The sequence below is a fragment of the Xyrauchen texanus genome, chromosome 35 (assembly GCF_025860055.1).
Source record: "Xyrauchen texanus isolate HMW12.3.18 chromosome 35, RBS_HiC_50CHRs, whole genome shotgun sequence".
NCBI lineage: Eukaryota > Metazoa > Chordata > Actinopteri > Cypriniformes > Catostomidae > Xyrauchen > Xyrauchen texanus.
The window spans coordinates 10,001,121-10,025,133 of record NC_068310.1 but is presented as its reverse complement, the minus strand read 5'-3'; the positions used below and the strand labels follow the sequence as shown (position 1 = coordinate 10,025,133).

The 24,013-nt window shown below is 40.8% G+C and overlaps 1 protein-coding gene across 7 annotated transcripts in view; it reads right to left on the bottom strand.

The window, feature by feature from the left end:
* LOC127629152 (extracellular sulfatase Sulf-2-like) overlaps positions 1 to 24,013 on the bottom strand; it is a 242,361-nt gene that overhangs the window by 28,587 nt on the left and 189,761 nt on the right. For all 7 annotated transcript variants that reach the window (XM_052106243.1, XM_052106242.1, XM_052106241.1 and 4 more), the window contains 6 exons: positions 21,911 to 22,150; positions 17,329 to 17,480; positions 16,317 to 16,486; positions 5,498 to 5,648; positions 3,850 to 4,025; positions 1,661 to 1,789 (listed from right to left, as the gene is read on the bottom strand). In XM_052106243.1, coding sequence (XP_051962203.1) covers positions 1,661 to 1,789; positions 3,850 to 4,025; positions 5,498 to 5,648; positions 16,317 to 16,486; positions 17,329 to 17,480; positions 21,911 to 22,150 — 1,018 coding nt within the window. The remainder of the gene's footprint in view (positions 1 to 1,660; positions 1,790 to 3,849; positions 4,026 to 5,497; positions 5,649 to 16,316; positions 16,487 to 17,328; positions 17,481 to 21,910; positions 22,151 to 24,013) is intronic.

Here is a 24,013-nt window from a genome sequence, read left to right as displayed (position 1 = left end):
ACTGTTTCTGCTCATCTCCAAACGGGATCTCCTCCCTGCACTTTCCCTAACTGCAGATTCAATTATTAGGCATATTAGCGTTCATTTTTACTGTTGTTCATAAGGATAAAATTATTGCAATCATTTTCAATAAAAAAAAGACTGAGTGTGTTCTTATATATTATTTTTAATCTTATGCATCATATTTTATACTATTCTATACATATTATTCTTAATGCGCACTATTCCACGTGTATTTATATCACTGTACCTTGTGTTATATTATCCAGGCATTAATCCAGACATTATAAAAAGAGTAGTTTCAAGGCTTTGGGAGTCCGTTTGGAATATACTCTTAGCGAAATACATGTGCAAATATAAAACAGGACATATATTTATGCAACATATTATGAAACAGTTATACAAAATGAGGTAAATAAATGCTTTAACAGTTTTCAATATATTAATCTCTAACAGCTGAAGGTGCAGGAAGGAGACTGTAGAACAGCAACAGCAACGGGGTGAAATAATTTGTATTTTTTGAAGACTCGATTCGAAGGGTTCTGGTATCGACCCTTAGTCAGAAGTGCCAAACAATTGTCTCTCCGGCCCGCAGGCCGACTATTGAGGACACCTGCTTTGCTGTTTGTCGATTTTAGACACACTGCTGTTATTTTATTTGTTTTTTATTTGATTTTAGAATATTTTGTAATAATTCTTTTGAGTAATGAATTGTTTTTTTTAACTGATTCATTAAAATTAACCACCTGAACAAACTGATTTGATAAAATGAATCAGACTTCCCAATGCCAAGTTCCCATTGCAAGTTTGTGCAATGTGCATGGTGCGTGCTATTACTTTAAGTGACCAGATGTATGATTTCCTATTGGCAGAAGCAATTCCCTAGAAGCCACTCTGAACACCTTAGCAACCGCATAGCAACACATTAACAACCACTCAGGACACCTTAGCAACCGCTTACTGTAGCAATGCCCTGACAACCACCTAGAACAGTTTAGCTTCATGACAGTGAGTTTTGCTCAGGCAAGCAACTCTTACATTTCCAACAGAAAATGTAAAAACCTAGGTCTTTAATTAGTATTTGTCTAAGCACAAGGGAGGTGGGAGGTGTACCCCTCAATCTCCCTGCTAGTCATTTTTCCTGAAAGACACTCTTCCCCCTGGATTTCTTATTTCCTGCCCACCCCACCTCCTGAAGAGATACACATCTCTTCCTCTCATCTAAAATAAAAGCGATCTGCAGTCTGATGGAAGAATACAGAGATGAGATTTCAGCAGGTGTCATCGTGATGAGGGGTTCTGTGCCAGTTGGATGTCGGCAAAGTGCCATCTGCTGCCACTCAGTGATAATGAAGTGAGCAGAGGTGTTCTTGTATCTAATAGCCAGTGTATCAGGTTAAAAGCAATGCAAATGTTTTTTTATCAGGAATCTGAAAAATATTTTTTTTGCATTACATATTTGTAATGAAATCCCAATCAAGTAATCAAGTACCACGCTAAATATATTCTCACTTAATTTTCTGTTTCTCTCCAACAGATGTCACATTACAGAAGATAAGATATTTGATAATGATATTTTAATGATAATGATGAGACATTTTGAATGCTTTTTCATGTTACCTTTAATTTATATGCTGAGTAAAAACTGAAGGTCTCTTACCTGTTCATGACACGATCAGTGTCCAGGAGTTTGAGGATGGATTTGCCATCCATGTCTGGTGGAATGTCCATCCCAGCAATGTCCAGGATGGTGGGGGCCAAGTCAATGTTCAACACGATGTGGGAGTTGCTATGGAAACACAAGAGGAGGCTGGCATTTGACAAGGTGGTCAGAAAACTATATGAGCAGAGCATGAACCATTGACTGATACGATGAAGAGATGAATATGAAATGAAAATTATGTAATTTGTAAATAGGGAGAATGGGTCCAATTTGTAAACATTAAAATACTCACTGTTTCAAAAGTATAGCAAGAAGACCAAAACAATATGCATATTAACATGATTTTAGTGTGATAAAATCGCTTGCTAACCTATTTATGTAAAGTTTTTACTATATAATATAATATCCAATTTTTCAACATTGTTGCCATGACAACATACCACAATAAACACTGTAATCCCCATAAACGATTATTTAAACAACTTTACATCTCAAATAATACATGAGTTTTACAGAAGAATTAATGTAAGGGCTTTTATAAAATTAGAAACTTCACATTTCTGCCTTTTAAACCCTCCAAAAATTGGCCCCCATTTACTTCCATTGTAAGTGCCTCATTACAACCTACATTTTTAAATTATTTTTTGTGGTAATCAAAATTATGCCACAAATGCTGACGATTGAGCCGAACATGTATTGAATCTGAATTATTCCTTTAATGGACAAAGCTTGAATATGTGAATATGTTAATCACTGATTATTAGTGAATAATGACTTAAATTTCAGCCTGTTCCTCAAACAAACCTATTGTACGGTTTCAGATTACTTTAAATATAGCTAACTATGGTTTATACGGTAACTTTTATGGAAGTTCTATGAAGCTTTTGGTTATTTGTTAAGGTTGACAGCTCATGGTTACTGTCTTGTTACTTTGAATGTGAAAGAACAGCGTGAACAATCTTCAAAACATCTTTTTAGTGTTCCATGGAAGAAAGAATAAGTCCTAAAAGTTTGAAATGACATAAGGGTGAATAAGTAATGATATAATTTTCATTTTTGAATGAACTATCCCTTTAAGTTAGACATTCTGAAGACATACTGTATGATAAACTCATATGGACATAAACCCAGCAAGCTATTAAATACACACATTACATTATTTAAAAAAACTGTTCTGTGCCACCTTACACCCTCAACATGCTGTACTGTATCTTAAGAAATGATTCAAGCTCCAGTTCACTTCAAATCCTGTGAATTCAATAGCATGAACGTCACTCCTGAAGATTAATCCAAATGCTTATTTTCAGAGTTTTCAAGTAGTAAATTATGTTTGTCTCTTAAATTTGATTTCATTCCCTAATGGCTCCCTTAATGTTGAATTGATCCCAGCTGTGCTTCTCTTGACCAAATTATCTTGCCAAACTTTAAACCCTTATCCTCTTTTCTTTGCCTTCCTCTCAGAGAAAAACACATAAGCCTTGTGATCTTCACATGAGTGGACTTTACTGCTGCTAATCAGCTTTTCTGAGAAACAGAGTGAAGCCAGATCAGGCAGCAGAGGTAAAAAAGACTACAGCCTAATGATATTAAACACTGACCTGAGAGAGAGAGAGAGAGAGAGAGAGAGAGAGAGAGAGAGAGAGAGAGAGAGAGAGAGAGAGAGAGAGAGAGAGAGCGCAAGATAGGGGGATCTGATGTGACATTACAATATAAAATATCATATTTAATGTAATATGTAAAATTAATATATAACTCCAAATGAGCCTTAGAGAGCATAACAGCATCGTAAAAATCAACAACATTAAACAAAACAAATATTATTTCATTTAACCATGAATATGATTTTTATAAAATGTGTGATACCTTTTTAAAAAGAAAATGATTTGACCTGTAACTAATATCACTACCACTGTTATGTTTGTATTACTAACAAAAAAAGTATGTAAATGTATCATGCTTTGGTAACACATAGTGGTATGGTAATACTATGGTATTCTTTTAAGTACCTCAGTGTATCATGTAAATACCATGGTAAATGTATATGTTTATTATTCATGGTATATATCAAAGTACCATGCTATTACCATCGAATACCATCACTGTACCATGGTCCCGCCACAGTACCTTCTGTCTTGGATGTCTTTGACGTGTCTCTTGGATGGCACAGTAAGGACGAGGGCACTCACCTGCCTCCTGCCTCCACATTCGGGCCACGGATATAGAAGGGAACTCTGATGTCGAATTCATAAGGCATAGATTTGCCCTTGACCAGTCCAAACTGACCGATGTGGTAACCGTGATCAGCCGTGTAGATCACATATGTGTTGTCCAGCTCCCCAGTGTCCACCAGCATGTTATAAATCTACAATGGTATAATAAAAGTAATGTACAGTAGGCTACAACAGTTTATTGTAGTTGGTGTATGTAAACATGGACCATTTCAGTGTAAAACAAAGAGAATTAGAAAATAAAGTTATGTACTGTCATGGCTCAATGTAATCTCTCTATTACTAATATTTAATGAGGAAACTAGCACCATGTTTTGTTAGAAATGAACAGTGGTCATTGTTTTTTGGACATACCATAGTATTTATTGAAGTACCTTGTGAAGACTATGGTATATGAATATGGTAATCATTGATGGAATATATTAAAAGGACCATGGTATTACCATCACTGTACCATGGTATCATCACAGTACCTTTGAGTAAGAAATTACTTTGTCACAGATTTAGCTTATTGTGACTAGAAACTAAGCTAAATCTGACAAAACCTAAATTAATTTATGTCCTCAATTGAAAGACAAAAAAATAAAAACAATAAAAATTCATAATAAAATAAAATATGCGTTTTTCTTTAACTTTTAGGCACTTTTAGCACTGTGGATTTGTTAACACTTTTGTCACACTTGCACTAATGTTTTTTAAATTTGTCAACTAACAATTTCACCATTTGTTATCATAGTATCATGATAAATCATAGAAATATAATGCATTTTTATACTTTAATATTGAAAGTCTAAGTCTAAAGATAAAACAGTAAAATCTAATACAGTAAATGTCGTTTAAAAAGTACCAAAAATAAAAGATGAAAGTATGGCAAAAAGTTTATTGTGAATTTAATATAAGAAAAAAAAGAAACTGTCGGGCAAGTTCAGTAATAAAACTCATGGCACAAGCTGATAGGTTCTTTGAGCTTGTTATCTAGCTCCTTCACATGTGACATGTCAAGCCAGTCAACTTGCGTACTCTCTTTTTGCTTAACATTTAAATTTGCTCAGTTTTCTAGATAGTTTCAGTCGGTTTCACTGCAGCACACTGTGATAGTTTTCTTTGGAACCCTCCTCCTCCCCAGCTCTAAATGTCTAGATCTGCTACAAGGGGATTGTATTTACGGTATGTCTAGTTGAGCAGCAGCAGCATGTCATGCATTCTTGATGTAGTATGTCTTGTGTTTGTCTTATTGTGCAGCAGCAGCAGCAGCATGTCCACATACTGAATTCAGTATTGCTGTGTACGTTCTAGCAGTCTTCGTACTTGCTCTGTAGCAGCAGTACAGCAGATCTATTCCACTAAGAGAATATCCTATTGATATGTCACACCTAGATTAACATGCTACATTTTCCAATGAGTTGTCACAATAAAAATTGTTTTAATAAAAACATCAACACCTGGGACATTAATTTTACAGACGTTTTCTTTTAGGGATAGGGTTGGGTTAATATGTAGTCATTATAATTGGCTTGACATAAAACAAATTGTTTTGTACAAAGTCTATCGTATGTCTCCTTTTAGATAACAAAGTAAATGTGTGTATGTGTGTGTGTGTGTATACCTTCTCCACACTGTCATCCACAGACAACAGTGTTTGCAGTCTCTTCCTCTGCAGCATGTTGGTGAACTCCATATGAATAGGCTTCATGGGGCCGGTGTAGCGCATGATCCAGTGTTTGTCCGGATTAGGGGCATAGTTATAACTGGGTGTTCTGAATGGGGAAGAAAATTCACAGTCAGTGGCCCTGCAAGAGTGTGACTGTAGGAAATCGAGAGAGCTTCTTCAGAGACTGTTTGTCATCTTTGTTCTGCTGATGTTGGAGGAAAGCAGGCGGAGAGATTTTGACTGCTGGGATGTGTCTGTGTGTAGTTAGAATTACAAATGACAGAAACCAATTACTCTTTCTCCCTCTCTTTTCCCTCAAAAATGACACCTCAATTTTACATTCTCACGGTGACTGACTGACTGACAATCTGTGAATGCTATGGTTGTTCAACCATTATCTAGAGGTAAAGATACACACACACACACACACAGAGAGAGAGAGAGAGAGAGAGAGAGAGAGAGAGAGAGAGAGAGTTTTCTAGCTCCACTTTCTCTTGCGACAAGCTTGAGAGGCCTATTAGAGTCAAACAGCACTTACACTATTATTGCCTTTACAGTTGTGATTAAAAGCACCCAGCTCTGTTGTTTACAGCCATTACTTAAAGCCCTTCTACAGACAAATCAATGTGAACATCATCTTGCTGAGCTGTTTGCTGTCCGGACTTGTTTTAAAGGTGCCATATATTTAGAATGAGAACAACAACGAGACAAGGGACGATCTCTCTTTCTCTCTCTCTGGTGATGTGTCAGTCTATTTCTGTGTCTGTATTGGGACCTGAAAGGGCCCTAGTGATCTGTCTACATAGACAGCATTTTTAGGCCTTTATATAACATTTCCACAAACAAGAAGTTAGTGATAACACTTTACATTAACGTTTGCTATGTTAGAGGTTTATAAAGGGGTATATGAATAAATCATTTACAAATTCATAACACTATCAATCAGTATTATATATCACTGATATACAGTTATAACAACATGAATAAAAAGGACAACATTTAAGCAAAACTTGACAAATACTGAGGTTTTTAACACACACGTTATAAATGCTTAATCGATAAACTTATTTATACTTGCACATGAATGCCCTAATTCTTGATTTATGTCACAATGTCCCAAAAAATACAGCAGATTATTCTTTCATGTCACTGGAGGGATTAATTGTGTTGTATAAGTGTTATTCAGCATTTATAAAATGATGTAAAAATTTTTTTCTCTCTCTCTCTCTCTCTCTCTCTCTCTCTCTCTCTCTCTCTCGCTAGCTATCTCTCTGGTGTATCTGTCCATTTCTGTGCCTGTACTTGGACCTTGGGGATCTAGTGCGCCGCATGGACAGCATTGAAGGTGCGTACACAATATCTAGTGTGACACTCTGTTTATGTAACAATTCTATAAACAGAATATTAGTGGTGAAATTTACATGAATGTTCCCTCATTTGAGGGTTTATAAAAGGATTCATAAATTACTAATTAGCCATTTACAAATGCATTATAAATCATTAATATGCAGTTATAACAACATTAATAAAATGGTAGACCTTTATGCAATAACTCCCAAATAGTGAGCTTTTTAAGCGTACAGGTTATAAATGCTTTACTGTCTTAATAAATAAGACAGTTAGTGGTGACAATTTACATTAGGGCTGCACGATTTGGGGAAAATGTCATATCTGTGTCCATACTGGGATCTGAAAGGACGCTTGTGAGCCTAGAAGCATTTTAAGGCATTTAATGTGTGTACTCGATTGCTAGTGTGACACTGCTTTTATGTAACAATTCTATAAATAAGGTGTTATAAAGCGGTTCATAAATGACTAATAAGTTATTTCAAAATGCATTATAAATCACTGATATGCAGTTATAACAGCATGAATAGAAAGGGAAACTTTCATGCAATACTTGTCAAATAGTGAGCTTAACAAATATGTATTAAATACTTAATAAATAAATGTATTAATTCATACATACAAATGCCCTATATAATTATATATGTCATAATACACTAAAAACAGATAATTATAATGAGATTAAAACTAGGGATTTTAATATCACCGGAGGGTTACTCATGTTGAATAAGCACTATTTAGCATTTATAACATGTGAGGTAAAATCACTCTCTCTATCTCTCTCCCTGATCCATCTTCTTTATTGGACTTCATAATATCCTTTTAATCCTCTCAGAACTGCCTGTCTCCCTATCCATGTTCTGATTGTTTTTTTTATTCCCTCCATGACAAGAGTAATGGATGAAACAGATGCAGCAAGATCACGTGGTGATGGGAACAGGAAGATTTTCTTATCAAACAATAGCATTTGGCGAGCAAGTACATGGCCTCGTGCCATCAAATACAGTACTGTAAGAGGGCAAGGAGCAGAGAAGAGCAAGACTAGTAAGGAGGTCATTAAGAAAGGTGCTGGGGGGTTTGCAGTGGACTCAACTGAAGGAATGAGGATGGTCTCTGTAATTCGTCATGGAGCATTAGAACAGGAAACAGGAATTCAGAGGTTTCTCTACTCAGAAGTGTTTCCTGCACTGCTTTTCAGGAGCTAATCTACAACCCCGCAGCAAGAGAAATTCTGAAGTTGTAGGCTTTCAGTCTGAATTGTAATAAAAAGCAGTGTACCGAGATATAACAGAAAAACAGCACCCGCGTCTATCGCGTTGTGTTCGCTCACTTCACTCAAAAACAAACATACAGCACGTCTAGTTTAACCCAGAAGTTCACAAACGTATGGGTTATCATTCTGAATCAGAATCATTCACTGAATGAACTCACAGTATCCGAAGACTTTAACTGAATTAACACTAGACTCACTGAACCGCAAGTCTTTTACATTTACATTTATGCATTTGGCAGACACTTTTATCCAAAGCGACTTACAGTGCAATTATTACAGGGACAATCCCCCTGGAGCAACCTGGAGTTAAGTGCCTTGCTCAAGGACACAATGGTGGTGGCTGTGGGGTTAGAACCAGCGACCATCTGATTAACAGGTGATTAACAGCCCTGTGCTTTAGCCACTACGCCACCACCACTCCACCACTTTTCTTTCAGTCATGTGTGATATGAGGCACCATGTGTAACATTAGTTATTTTGTGGACTGAACGCATTACGTGACACGAAATGCAGCATGATAAAATGTCGTTTTCACTTAACCGCATTTCGTACACAGAAAGGCAATAGCCAGATGCATTTAGTCACTGGAAATGTAAACGTCAGCATTTCGTTCCAAGCACATAATCAGGTTTTGGTTTAAAATTTTGTGCACGGAATGAAGTGCTGACTTTACATGCAGAGTCACGAAATGGAATGTAGAATGAAAACATTTAGTTGATGAAAGTAATTTTGGAACAAAATACATATTTCATTTACATGATGAGCATTTAGTGACATGCTGAGAGCATTTTCTTTATTAAAGATGCTTTCTGTTATCCACAAAATTAAAAGTACATTTACCCTTATGTCCAGGAAATGGAAGGAACTGGAAAAGGAAAGAATTTTGCGCATTATATTTTGGTTTAGAATTGTGTGCACTGAACATAGTGCTGACTGCATTTCGGTTGACTAAATGCAACTGGCTTTTCTCTTTCTGTGTACAAAATGTCTTCAACATTTTGTCATGAAACACTGCGATACACGTCACTGCAACGGAATATATTCAGTTCAAGAATGAGTCATGTTACACGTGTCATGACTCCAAATGTATATTAGGAAGAATGTAATGATAGATTTGTGAAAATGTCAATATGTCATACAAATAATACTGTATAGCTGCAAAACCTGAAGGATACCATCTATAGGAGACACGCATGAGTGTGTGTGAGTTTGTGTGTGTGTGTGTAGTGCCAGTTGTTTTTCATCGCTGGGAAAAAATACATAATTAATTGCATTATTTGTTTTTATTGGTGAAATCGAGATGACATCAGACAAATAAACACTGTAAATTCCAGACATACTGGCTTGAGCTGTCACTTTGAAATGATGATGGATGTTTTAAGGAAGCCATAGAGTGGGTAGGTTTGCATCTTTGGTTTTTATCTACTGCAACGCTGGATCAAATGCCTGTTATATAAATATAATAAATAAAAAAAAACACCCCAAAAAGCTTATCATACACACAGTGTTACTCTATTTGAAGAGATTTCCATCAACTAATCATCAAATAAATAATCTGTTAAATCCATTTTGGGGCTCTCTGTCATCAAACTTTCTTAAAGCGAGAGACTGTAGTATGCATGTGTGAACATTCTGTCCCGTAATGATTTAATTTCTGACACCTCAACATTTAAAAAAACAGACGGCAATATATCCAGAATATTTCCAGTATGTCTCTCTCCCTCAATCCTCCTATCTCTCAAATGCAAGAGATAGACTATGACAGCTGATGTTATTGTGGTTTTGTACTTCAAATGTGGTCACGTTTCCCTCCAGTGCTACTACAGTGGTTCTCGTCCCGTGGGAACCAGAAAGTAATCACGATCACATAATCAAACATTAGTGCCTTTCAGAGTTTGCATTTTCCCAATAAGAATCCATTTTTACTTCACTGGCATTCATTTTGTGGTTTTGGTCAGGGTGTACAGTCAGGGCCGTAACCACAACATAATCTTTGTTGCTGTTCTGCGACAGTCTCTCTGACAAAGGGATTACAGACCCTGGGAAGGGCAGAGACAGAAACTGGATTATCTGCTGGAGGGACACAAATGGAGAGATGAGATGAACAGAGAGAGTGATACAGAGAAAAAAGATCTGGTACCAGCTGGTAGGCAATTAGCAAGAGAGCAGGAGAAACAAGCAGATAGAAAACAAGTGTGTGTGTATACATTAGTGTAAAGCAATAAGTGGTTTATCCATTTTAACAACTCTATTGAGTAGCACTTTAGTCGCAGAAAGAGAAAAAATGGGAAGAGTTGTCAGTTGAGAATCGTATACACAAATTACAAATTTCCATCTCCTCTACCACTGACTGAATGTGAACATCTGTGAGTGTACAATTTTGTTTACGTCAGAGATGCACGATTATAACAAAAATCATAATGATTGATTATGCGTCCACTGAAGTCTCAGACTGAACGGTGTTTTAGCATGTGTGATCCTGCCCATTGCCCAGTTTCTAATAGTATTTTGACACACTGGGTTGCCAGATTTGAAACAAAGTTAGTGGGAGAACACAGCGCACTGCTGCCATGGATGCCAGTAATACATCTAGCTAACATTGACAGAGTTATACAAAAATCCACATGAGCTTGTTTATAATTTGCAAACAATAAAAACATTGAAAAAGTATACTGTGGCAGCGGGGGCGTGGTCAAGCGCCCGTCCGAGAGAGAAAAGCGGTAAGGGCGCTCACACCTGGGCTAAATTATGTCTAACACCTGTCTCTAATTGCAGTAGAGTGAGGAGAGCGGTTTAAAAAAGCCAGCAGCCACAGAGGAGGGAGAGACGGAACAACAAACTCAGCGTTTGAAGTCCCTGCTGTGTTCTACATTATTGCAAATACTGTCATTAAAAAAAGAGAATTAAAATCTTACCGTGCCCCGAAGACCTGTTTCCTGTCCTCCATCATTTAAAGAGTGCTACACTGGTGCCGAAACCCAGGATCGTTATTAGGAAACACCTGCCGTCAAAGGATGGAACAGAATCGCCCCTTAGAGTCCTCCCAGCTGGCGGAAGTCCTCCAGTCCCTCGCCACACTCCATCAGAGCCACCAACAATCCCTGCTTGAGCTCCGGCAAGACCAGGATCGTCGCTTCTTTGAGATCATGCGGGCTCAAGCAGAGGACCGGCACGCCATCCGGAGCCTCCTCAGCCAGGAGGCCGCTCCAGCCGCAGCCGCGACCCCGGACACCCGCGCCACGTTGCCCCCACCCGCGTTGCAGAAGATGGGGCGGCAGATGACCCAGAGGCGTTTGTCGACCTATTCGAACGCACGGCGGAAATTTGGGGGTGGCCCCAAGACCAGTGGGCAGCCCGTCTAGTCCCTCTTCTGTCCGGGAAGCACAACTCGCGGCCCAACAACTGCCGGCAACAAGCCTCCTGGCCTACCACGACCTGAGGAAAGCCATCCTGCAACGGGTTGGTCGGAGCCCGGAGGAAAGTCGCCAGCTCTTCCGGGCCCTGAAGCTCGATAAGTCCGACCGCCCGTTTGCGTTAAGCTCAGCGGCTCCGTGATGCCTGTCGGAGGTGGCTGCTCGCTGGGACCACGGCGTCGAGGAACTAATCGACCAGGTGGTACTGGAGCAGTTTGTTCAGCGTCTGCCCGGAAGACGGCCGAGTGGGTCCAGTGCCACCGCCCGGCGTCGCTGGAGGAAGCCGGTCCAACTCGCGGAGGACCACATGGCGGCGATTCCCAGGGCGGATGAGCCCTCTCTGTCTGTCTCCCCTTCCCTGTGCCTTCCCTGTTTTTTCCCTCCCCTCTTCCCTCTCGCTCTGCTCTCTCCCCAGGGTCCGTTCCTGCCCCCGCAGGCGTGAGCATTCGCGCCCAGCTCCCCGGCCTTGGGAACACCCGCCAAGCCCTTCCCCATCCTTCAGCCGCTCTCCTCCTCAGGTGGGGGCACCCGCCAGCACGGGTGCGGCCGCAGCGCCTGGGCCGGTCTGCTGGAGGTGCGGAGACCGGACCACTTCGGGATCAGTGTCCGCTGATGGAAATAGGGGCAGTGGTGCGGGTCTCCGATGTTCCGCAGGCTGCCCCGGTCGGGCTGGAGCGTGCGGTTCGGTAAGAATCCAGGGGGTACATACCAAGCTTTGTTGGATACCGGCTGTAACCAGACCACCATCCACCAACGCTTGGTTCAACCCGGGCTTTGGGCTCAGCTAAACTGGTGAGGGTAAGGTGTGTGCACGGGATGTTCACAAATATCCGTGGTGACTCTGGCGATCAAATTCAGGGAGAAAAACATAGTGTAGAGGCAGCGGTTAGTTCCGCCTCACCCATCCGCTAATTTTGGAGTACGGATTGGCCGAATTTTAGAAAGTTATTGGAGGGAGTTTGTGCGGATGGGTCCTGCGTGAAAGTGAAGGGGTGTGTGATGTGCGATGCTTTGGCGGGGAGGCGGAGCCAGGGCCGTCCTCTGCTGCTCCGAGTGGCGTGGGAAGGGGCGAGGTGGGCGCTCCTCCTCTCGGGAATTCTCGGAGGGGACTTCCCTTGGAGCTGTCGCGGGATGAAACCCTTAAGCATGCCTTTGACCAAGTGAGAGTAATCGATGGTCAACATCTCCGGCCGGTGTCGCCGTTTCATACCCGTATTTTTCACTTATTAAAGATCGGTTATACAGGGTGACGCAGGACGCCCAAACAAAGGAGGAAGTAACCCAATTATTGATTCCACGGAGCCGCCGGAAATGGTTTTCCAGGCGGCTCACCATAATCCCATGGCCGGTCACCTAGGGAGCGGAAAACACTTCTCCGTCTAATAGCCCGTTTCTATTGGCGGGCATTGGCGGTGACGTCCGCAGGTGGTGTGCGGCGTGCCGTGAATGTCAGTTGGTAAACCCACCGGCCACCCCAAAAGCGCCATTGCGCTCTCTACCGTTAATCGAGGTCCCCTTCGAAAGAATTGGAATGGACCTCGTCGGGCCATTAGAACGGTCAGCACGCGGAAATCGCCGTGTTAGTCCTAGTGGATTACGCGACGCGATATCCGGAAGCAGTGCCTCTGAGCAACATCTCCGCGCGTAGTGTTGCAGGGGCACTCTTCAAGATAATCTCCGGGTGGGGATTCCCAAGGAAATCCTCACCGATCAAGGCACGACTTTTATGTCACGGACACTCGCGCGAACTTTACGAGCTCTTGGGCATCAAATCGATTAGCACTAGCGTTTACCATCCTCAGACAGATGGCCTAGTGGAGCGATTTAATAAAACGCTCAAGAACATGATTCAGTAAATTGCGTACCACGATGACGCTTAGGAATTGGGATAAGTGGCTAGACCCCTGTTATTTGCAGTACGAGAGGTCCCGCAAGCCTCCACGGGTTCTCCCGTTTGAGCTGCTGTACGGGCGACGCCCCGCGGTGTCCTTGGCGTCATCCTTGAAGCATGGGAGGAGGGACCTTCTAATAGTAAAAATGAAATTCAGTTAGTTCTTGATCTTAGAGCAAAACTCCACACACTGGGGCGGCTAACACAGGAAAATTTGCTCCAAGCTCAAGAGCATCAACGCCGGCTGTATGACAGGGGTGCTTTCGGCTAAGGGAATTTGCACGGGAGATAAGGTACTCGTATTACTCCCAACATCAAGCTCTAAATTACTCGCCAGGTGGCAAGGACCCTTTGAGGTCACCACGGCCAGTGGGGATCTCGATTATGAGGTTAAGCGTACCGATAGAGGCGGCGTCAAATTTATCACCTCAACCTCCTGAAATTGTGGAGGGAGGAGGCGGCCTCTGTGGCGTTAGCCACGGTAGTTCGAGAGGGCGGAGCTCGGACCGGAGATAAATAAAAATTACAATCTCGACACTCCGGTTACTTGTGGGGACCAACTCTCACCGCGGCAGCTCACAGAGGTTTCGAATTACAAAGGGAATTTGCAGATGTATTCTCCCTCTACCGGGCGCACAAACCTCATACAGCACCACATCGAGACCGAGCCGGGCGGTGGTGCGTTGCCGCCTTATCGCCTACCGAACATAGAAAGAAAATAGTCCGGGAAGAATTAAAGGCCATGCTGGATATGGGCGTAATAGAGGAATCCCACAGTGATTGGTCCAGCCGGTTGTTCTTGTCCCCAAGAGTGATGGGTCTGTTCGATTCTGTGTGGATTACAGAAAAGTCAACGCGGTGTCTAAATTTGACGCGTACCCAATGCCCGTGTTGATGAACTGCTTTCGATCGGTTAGGTACTGCTCGATTTTATTCGACCTTGGATTTAACAAAGGGTTATTGGCAGATCCCTTGACACCAATGTCCCGTGAGAAACCGCCTTCACCACGCCGTTTGGATTACACCAATTTGTGGCGCTTCCTTTCGGTTTGTTTGGGGCACCAGCCACGTTTCAGCGACTCATGGATCGGATCCTCAGACCGCACACAGCGTGCGCCGCTGCCTATTTAGATGACATTATCATTTATAGCAATGATTGGCAGCGGCACATGCAACATCTGAGGGCCGTCCTGAGATCGCTGCGGCGGCGGGCTCACAGCAAACCCCAAGAAGTCTTGCGGTTGAGCGTGTGGAGGTACGGTATTTGGGGTTCCACTTGGGTCATGGCCAGGTGCGTCCCCAAATTGACAAGACCACGGCGATTGCGACTTGCCCTAGACCTAAGACCAAAAGGGGGTGAGGCAGTTCCTGGGGCTGGCTGGCTATTACAGAAGATTTGTGCCTAATTATTCGGACGTCACCAGCCCGCTGACTGACCTCACTAAAAAGGGGCTCCAGATCCGGTCCAATGGTCAGAGCAGTGCCAACAGGCGTTCACGCAGATTAAAGCTGCACTTTGTGGGGGCCGCTTTTGCATGCACCTGACTTCTCTCTCCCTTTTTATTACAGACGGACGCTTCAGACAGAGGGCTGGGGGCCGTACTCTCGCAGCTGGTGGAGGGAGAGGCGCCGGTGCTGTACATCAGCCGGAAGCTCTCCTTAAGGGAGACTAAGTACAGCACCGTGGAGAAGGAGTGTCTGGCCATCAAGTGGGCGGTCCTCACCCTCCGGTACTACCTGCTGGGGCGGGCCTTCACCCTCTGCTCGGATCATGCCCCACTGCAGTGGCTCCACCGCATGAAGGATACTAGCGCCCGGATCACCCGTTGGTATCTGGCCCTCCAGCCTTTTAAGTTCAAGGTGGTCCACAGACCGGGGGTGCAGATGGCTGCCGCCGACTTCCTCTCCAGAAATGGGGAGTGGTAGGCAGGCGGATGACGCCGGCCTGAGTCGGCGGTGGGGTATGTGGCAGCGGGCGTGGTCAAGCGCCGTCCGAGAGAGAAGCGGTAAGGGCTCACACCTGGGCTAAATTATGTCTAACACCTGTCTCTAATTGCAGTAGAGTGAGGAGAGCGGTTTAAAAAAGCCAGCAGCCACAGAGGAGGGAGAGACGGAACAACAAACTCAGCGTTTGAAGTCCCTGCTGTGTTCTACATTATTGCAAATACTGTCATTAAAAAAAGAGAATTAAAATCTTACCGTGCCCCGAAGACCTGTTTCCTGTCCTCCATCATTTAAAGAGTGCTACATATACATTAGCTAATCAACTTACACTGTAAAGCTTGTTGCTTGCCACTGTCAGTTTGCTCATTCCTGTTGCGTGTCCTCAACCTGGCAACCTGTTTGAGCTTCGAGTCTGAGGAGGAGGGGGTGGGGGAGACTGCTCTCTCCAATATTTTGAATTTGGACTGCAGTACACATTTTAAACGCTTGATGTCAATGTTACATATTGCTCTTTTAACTTGCAAGGTACTTGCAGAGGAACATTGTTGATTGCGGAGGATGAATGACGGAAGCCTAAAATATCCCAACAAATCAAACTCGAAAGCTCTGAATGTAAATCGGAGTAAGGCAAGAACACCGATTTTTTTATGTACTGGCTCAATAATGGTATTTTGTACACTTTTAGGAACACTCTGCTGTGTTCCTTTAAACGTTTTCTGCAGATTTGTACTTATTCCATATGGATCTATATATCACTCTAATAGCACCAACATTATGTTAATAATGCAAAATTAAATCTATTTTACACATATGTTGGGTATCAAAAAAATCATTAAATGCAGATTTGTTCTGATCATAACGCATAGATTGGTTTGACATGATAACAGCATGGTGGTTTGAACTCACATGTGCTGTGAGGCGTTAGGGAAGGCAGTGGTGTACTGAGGGGCTGCGTCCTCTGGGCCATGTGGTGCAGCGTGACTGATCACCATCAACACGGGTCTGTGAGGGTAGATCTTCTTGGACATGCGGAAGTAACTGATACTGTCATTGGTTATTAGATCTGTCAGGTAGTCCTGCGAGAAGAAGACAAAAATGAAGAGACAAAGATCAGATCATTACATCATGTACTGATTATGTTTGCATTTTCATGTTCAGACAGAATCTTGGGATATTTTTTCTGCATTTTCTGCACTGATTTTGGGGGGATATCTGCAGAATTCTGAAGAATAGGTTTAAACATGGTATTAAAGGAATAGTTCACACAAAAATGATCTAATTTACTCCACTAAACCTGTATGACTTTCCTTCTTCAGCAAAACACAAGATGAGGAATTTCACAATGGCTTATGATTAAACCTTGCACGTTCATGCATTAACCAAGAACTTGCGTTATTCACACGAGAACTTGGCTGGATTTGCTTTTGCAAGGTTTAAGCGTGAACCATTTTGAAAGAGCTTCTCTCAGGGAGTAAATGATGACAAAACATATTACACAATTATCCAAAATGTTGAATAAATGACTTTGTGAATGATGGTCGCTCTAATTTTCCAGAAATCTGTAGAGCATCCTGCGTAGTTCTGCAAGCGCTGATTCCCTGTGAGCCTGCTCAAAAGCAAACTTTTTTGTTGTTAGAGAGACTTAATTCCCCCCACTGCAATGAATGGTGAAAACTAACAGAAATAACAAAGAGAGGAATCTTAAATTAAAAACAATTAAGAGCAATGACCCCTGACATCTGACACTGACCTTTTACAGACAGCCAATGAGAAAGAGGGATGGAGAAGTGGGAAAGTGGGAGACTTTGTTATAAATCAGACTAACAAGACTATCAATCAAACTGCTATAGAATGGACGGAGACATGAAAAGAACCAAAGGAAGGAAGTTCCACATCATTGAGTACTTCACATACAGACCTTCGAGTATTCAAAGCCGTGTTTCTCTCGGACGCCGTTCCTGCACAGGGTGTAGTTGTAGAAGCGAGAATTCTTCACCATGGCCACCCACTCCTTCCAGCCCGGAGGAATGTATGTACCATTATACTCGTTCAGATACTTCCCAAAGAATGCTGGCAAAATACATACACAAGAGAGAATAGTTATCATTGAGGGACATTATTAAACACAATTAAAACATTTCAACATTCAGCCAATTGGTTTAATACCGTAGAGTGGCACAGATCAGAGTAGAGTTGATTAGAGTAGAGCAGAAGAGAATTGAATACAGTATAATAGAGTAGAGAAGAGTAGAGTAGATTAGTGTAGGTAAAAGTAGCACAGAACAAAATGGAGCTGCAACAACTAATTGCTAAAATAGATAATTATCGATAATGAAAATCATTGACAATGAAATTCATTATCGATTAGTCATATAGGTCTATACGGTGAGACCAGAGAAGTCAGTGACGTAATTTTAGAGTAGTGAAAGATGACTGCATGATAACTCGTTAGACGGAGACAAGTTGAAGCAGATTAAACACAACCCAAGTGGTCCAGCACACGAGATTTATATAACTTTATAAACACTTCAAAGAAGATCATAATGTGGACCGGTTAATGTGTCAGGTGAGTTGACAGAGTGCTTGTGCTGTTTGATGTGCTTGAGAGTTGTCTCTCTCCAGTGCATGACTTAAAGTTTACTGCTAATTTATTTGTTTATTAACATATACATGTTATAAATTCTAAATCAGGTGCATACTTCACGAAACTGTTTGTATTTACTACAAGCGAGTCTCTGTTGGACTTCAATGAGCAAGCGATCGTGCACCTCTACATAAATCAAACTGATCACAATAGAGAAAGGGAGTTCAATTAATTTGATTAAACTGTGCTTTGCAGTTTGGTAATCATGCAACATCATACCTCGATTTCCATTTCAGTGTAATCAATTGTGCAGCTTTCATAATTATCACACTGATGTCTCAGAGGTCAAAGTGTGCCGGTTTTTGAAGTGCTTTTTATATTGTTTTCCCTCATCATGTAAAGCATGTAATAAAGTGAGCACTGAGATGGGACTTTTCAGTGCGAGTGAATCTACAATGTGTTTAAAGATACGGCCAAGATATTTGATAGTCCCGATAACAAGTACATTTATATTATGGCAATTATTATTTTACAAGTATACCGTAAACTACCATTAAAATATATTTTGTTTAAAAGAATAGTTTAGAAATATGTTATCAGTGACAATACTGTGTACTACTAAAAAAAGCTATAATGTGTGTAATCAGTAAATATATTTATCATGATTATGTATTTTTCAGCTGGCCAGAATTATTAAAATTTCTATTCTGATGTCACCATTACCCTCTGCTGGCTGATTTTTAGTCACTCTCCATCCCTGATGGATCTTTTTGCACTTTTTGTTAGGTTTTACAAGTAAATGAAAGGAATTGTTTTGCATTTGTCCTGAATGTAATACTGATAATAAAGTTATTCAAACATAACTTTTCATGATTCAGGCTTTATTTGAAATTGTGTGGGAGTATCAAATTGTGAATTTAGTACCTTGGATTGAACCAAATCCTGATTAATTGAATAAATAATCAAAAATGAATTGATTACCAAAATAATCGTTAGTTGCAGCCCTTTAGTAGAACGAAGTACATTATAGTAGTGTAGATAAAAGTAGTTTGTATAATAAATGAGTATAATAAAATAGGGTAGAGTAGAGCAATGTACAGTAGAATATTGTAGAATTGAATTGAGTAGAGAAGAGTACAGTAGAATAGATCAGAGCAGAGAAGCATTGAGTAGAGTATAATAGAGTAGAGAGACTAGATCAGCATAGATAAGAGTACAGTTGTGTATAAGTACTACAGAGTAGAGCAGAGTTCATCTGAGTAGAGCAAAACAGAATACAGTTGCACAGTACAGAAGAGTAGCATGGAGCAGAGTATAGTATAGAACAGTTGTTGATCAGAGGACAGTAGTGCATAATATAATACATTTGAATACAGCAGAGTAGAGCAGAGTACAGTAGTAGCATAATTCAGAATAGAGTTGAGCAGGGAATAATATAGAACAGCAGAGTTGATTAGAGTAACGTAGAGCTGAAACGGAATAGAGAATTATAGCATAGTAAAGTAGATTTCAGTTACGTGAATCAGAGTATAGAAGGGCAGAATAGAATACTGTAGAGTAAAGCAGAGTACAGTAGAGTAGCATAGATAATGTGTAGTAGAGCAGAATACAAAACAATAGAGTAAAGCAGAGTACAGCAGGGCAGATCAGAGTAGAACAGCATAATAGAGTAGATCAGAATAGAATACAGTACAGAAAAACAGAGTATAATAGAGTTAAGCAGAGTAAAGCAGAATAGATTAGACAAGAAAATAGTAGAATACAGTAGTGAAGAGCAGAGCAAAATAAAATAGAATACGGTACACTGGAGTTGAACAGAAAAAAACAAAGTAGAGTACAGTAGAATAGAAAATATGATTGAAAAAGTAAAACAAAGGGTACATTAGAGCAGAGTATAGTACAGTAAAATAGTATCGTATAGTACTTAAATAAAAAATTAAAAGGTATTTTAGAATAGAATAGAGCAAAGTAAACTTAATTATAATATGCTACAGCATATGCTTGAAACCAAATGTACAGCTGACAAAATATAATAGGTATATAGATAGAAAACTGACCTCAGTGAACACATAGATGGATGAAAATTTCTGTTGGAAATGTTACATTAGAGGGGATGTTGGTCAGGGTCGATCTCTTTCCTAGAGGAAGTGTGCTCTAATGGATCACTGTTACCACTAAAAGCCTGACTCACTGCAAGGTGTGCGTGTGGGTTAGCAGTGGCAGCAAGGGAGGCTGAGCCTCCTCAATTCAAAATTAATGCAAAAACAAAAGTGATCAAATTATATATATTTTGCATAACCAAGAATCCTTTATTGATTTTTTTTATTATTATTTGTCTTTCATGCACAGTTGCCCAGGTGAGTTTTAATCACTATATGAATGCCAAAAATGTGCCTCCTTCCGCACTAATAATCAGTCATTATCAGAGGCAACCATTCAAGCCAATTGGCTTTCATCAAGCTTGCATGTAGTTAACACAATAGGTGAAGGATTTAGAAAAGAATCCCGCCTTACAGGTAAAAGAGCCAATCACCTTTTAGATATAGACATCGCCTGTTAATCAACTCTAAAACATGCATGCACATTAGCTGTACAAACCGGGATTTTTTATTTATTTATAATTCTTTAGCGTAATCTTAGGAAAAGCAGCACAATTTATGATACCAGTGTAGTCAGATTTTACAGATGATTCTAAATATGTTCTTTGATCGTAATCTTGATCAGCCATTTTGGAGATTTTGCACTGGCATGGCGCTTGTTTACATGAGCGTTCCAAAGATGACCACCGTGTGAACGGACTTGCTAAAAAGACTTTCATCATATATAAATTCAACTAAATGAAGCAGTGGATGATGGAATTCATTAACACATACTGTATTGGGTTAGTAGATGTTACTGTACATGGAATGGGGTTATCCATTCACTTATAAATGTTTGCATTAATCCTAGCCTGTAGATGGCACTGCATGATTTGTTACATTTTTCTTTTTTTCTTTTTTTACTGTATTGACAAGTGTTGGGTTGGTGAATGAAAAGATTATAACACATAGGTAGTTATCAGGACAATTTTAAGATATCAGTGAGAGGATATCATCTGTGGGTACATAATAAAACATGGTTAAATCCACTGCAATCTTTTATTGGTTTGGTCTTTCATACTAATTTACATATTTGCCTCCTGGAAAATTCCCTCAAGGACCGCCACTGAGGGTTATACAAGAACAACATTCACAGCTGGCCTTGGTATGTTTACCATTAGTTTTGCATTATGCCTTTGTCACACACACACACACACACACACACACACACACACACACACACACACACACACACACACACACACACACACACACACACACACACACACACACACACAACCATCTAATAGGGCCCAGAGTTTTTCAGTTAAATGAAAATCAGTTAGAGACAGATTATGTCAATGTTCGTGCAAGAGTCTGTGAGAGTGAGTTTGAAAATGTGTGAGACCTGAGGGCCTGTCAAACCAAATCTCGCTGATCTCTGAGAGTGTGTAAAAAAACACTCTTTTTTCCATTTTTCAGCTCTGACTAATGAACTAGCTCTCAAAGACCAGAAATAAGAGACCAATCGATGAAATGTCACAAATGTTTTATAGCTCTTAATAACACAGGTCATTTCTACATTTATGTCAGGTTGATATTACTTGGGAGAGTTTATGCACCACCGTGCTAATGTGTATCTTTGTATATACACATACTGTAGCTTGTGTGAACGACCCCTTACTTTGCTCTAATCTACTTTTCTCGAATCTACTGTAATCTGCTGTAAACCTTACGCTATTCTCTGTTACTCTGAGAGACAACGGGACAATTATAGGGAGATTTAGTGAGTAATCCTTCCACAGTTGTATATGCACAAGTGAGTAAATTGTCTCCACCTGTCCTGTAGCCGGTGTTGTTGAGGTAAACTCCAAAGGTGCGGGGCTCATGTTGGGCCTGCCAGGAGGGCGAGGAGCAGTTCTCGTTGTTGGTGTATGTGTTGTGGTTGTGGGCATACTTCCCCGTCAGCATGGAAGAGCGTGATGGACAGCACATTGGTGTGGTGACAAACGCGTTGGAAAAGTGTGTGCCACCCTGTTCCATGATCTGCCGTGTCTTATTCATGACCTGCATGGAGCCTGGATGAGAGAGAGAGAGAGAGAGAGAGAGACACAGAGAGAGCATATCAAATATTACTCAAGGTCACATCAAGTATGCTCTACTAATTGCCCTACTTGAAAGAGTACTAGGTCTTTCTCTTTCTCCCACTAGAAATACTAGACAGTGTCAATGTAAAGATATCATAACGTGGGAAATTGGTCACCATGCGAGAACTTGCATTGCATTTCAATTTCGGGTCATATGCTTTAGAAGACTTGTAATATGATGCACAAGCCACATAAACTACTTTCATGACCCTATTGGGGGCTTTTAAGCTTTAAAGTGAATCTTTATCAACTGCCATTGTCAAAACTAACAGAATTTTTATTTCCCCTTCAGTCACTAACTCGACGTTGTGTCGATAGGGGTCGATATGGGTATAAAAGGGTGCGATCGTTATCTCTCCACCTCCGACGGCCATGGGCGCTGCCACTCGTGTCTGGGCAGTGATCACACTGAGGGCCAGTAGTACTACGTTGTCCCTGGCAACCAAAGCCTACAGTGCTGCTGGACAGGCTGCCTCCACCCTGCATGCCATGGCCCTCCTGTAGGTACACCAGGCCAAGTTACATTGCTTCCCCCCCTCAGGGATGTGGGGAACTATATGATGTTTTATATATGATGTTTATGTGGGGAACTATATGATGTGTTTAAATGGAGGTTACGACAGTAACCGAGACGATTTGGGTGAACTATTACTTTATGACACTGTACTATTTCGGCACATTTAGTGTCTGGTTACAGAATATTTAATTGCAACCGCCTTTTTTCCCCTCCCTCTCTGTCTTTCTTCAATTCCCCCTCTCACAAACACACATACGTACACTACAGCCAAATGGGCAGAATTGATATGATCAGAGACAGGAAGTCTAGTTCAATTTGGCCATTGTAGACAGGATCACCACACCTCCAAAGATTCATACAGAAAGGTCAACATGCAAACTCAAACCTACACACACCAAAAAAGAAATACATCTCAGTGCACTTTACACGCAAAGGTCAGTATGGATTGACAATGCAAATCAGTATCCACACAGACAAGTGCCCTTGAGAAGAGAGGAGAGACAAGAGGCACATCTCTGCCACACAAGGGTGATCTAATTAGTATTCATAGATGTTAATATGTAACGTTTCCACATACATTTTTGTATGTTTGGATAGACACTGAACACACAGACAACACATTTCCTGAAACTTTTATATACAGACGTAGAAATCTTTTTGAATCCTCCAGACAACTGGTCGGAACAACTTTACCAGGATACCACTGTAGGTCAACAAGTTAGTACTCAATACTCGGACACAATGTCATAGCGGGACTCTCAATTTTTACATTTATTTGGAGAACTACTTTTTTAAATGGCATATTGATGTATAAATGGCATTCAGATGGGATTGATAAAAGTATTTTCATTTGCATGTGTTGTTTGGCTGAATATAATTGTAACACATTAAGTATGAAATATAAGTGAAAAACTTTCGATATTACAGTATAAAAATTAGAGACAGACTGTTATATCGGTTTTACCGATGAATCTGTATCGTTAGTTGCTTTTGGAACTATTGCTTATCGGAAAAATCAACACTTGATAGTTGCTGATTGATTTTTTTATTCCTCCATGTTCCTCTGTTCCTTCTAAAGTTGGCATGGCTAAGTTCTTCAATATAACAGCAGCCTCTTGAGGTGAAATAAAAACTTTGAGATCCAAATCTTTCATCATTGACAATATTTATCAATATTTTTATCCTCAGTTCAATGCATATTCAGTGAGCTGACGTCACTGTGGAGAGCACCCTTCTCCACCCGTCACAAAGCCACTCGCTCATCTGCTCTCGCTATC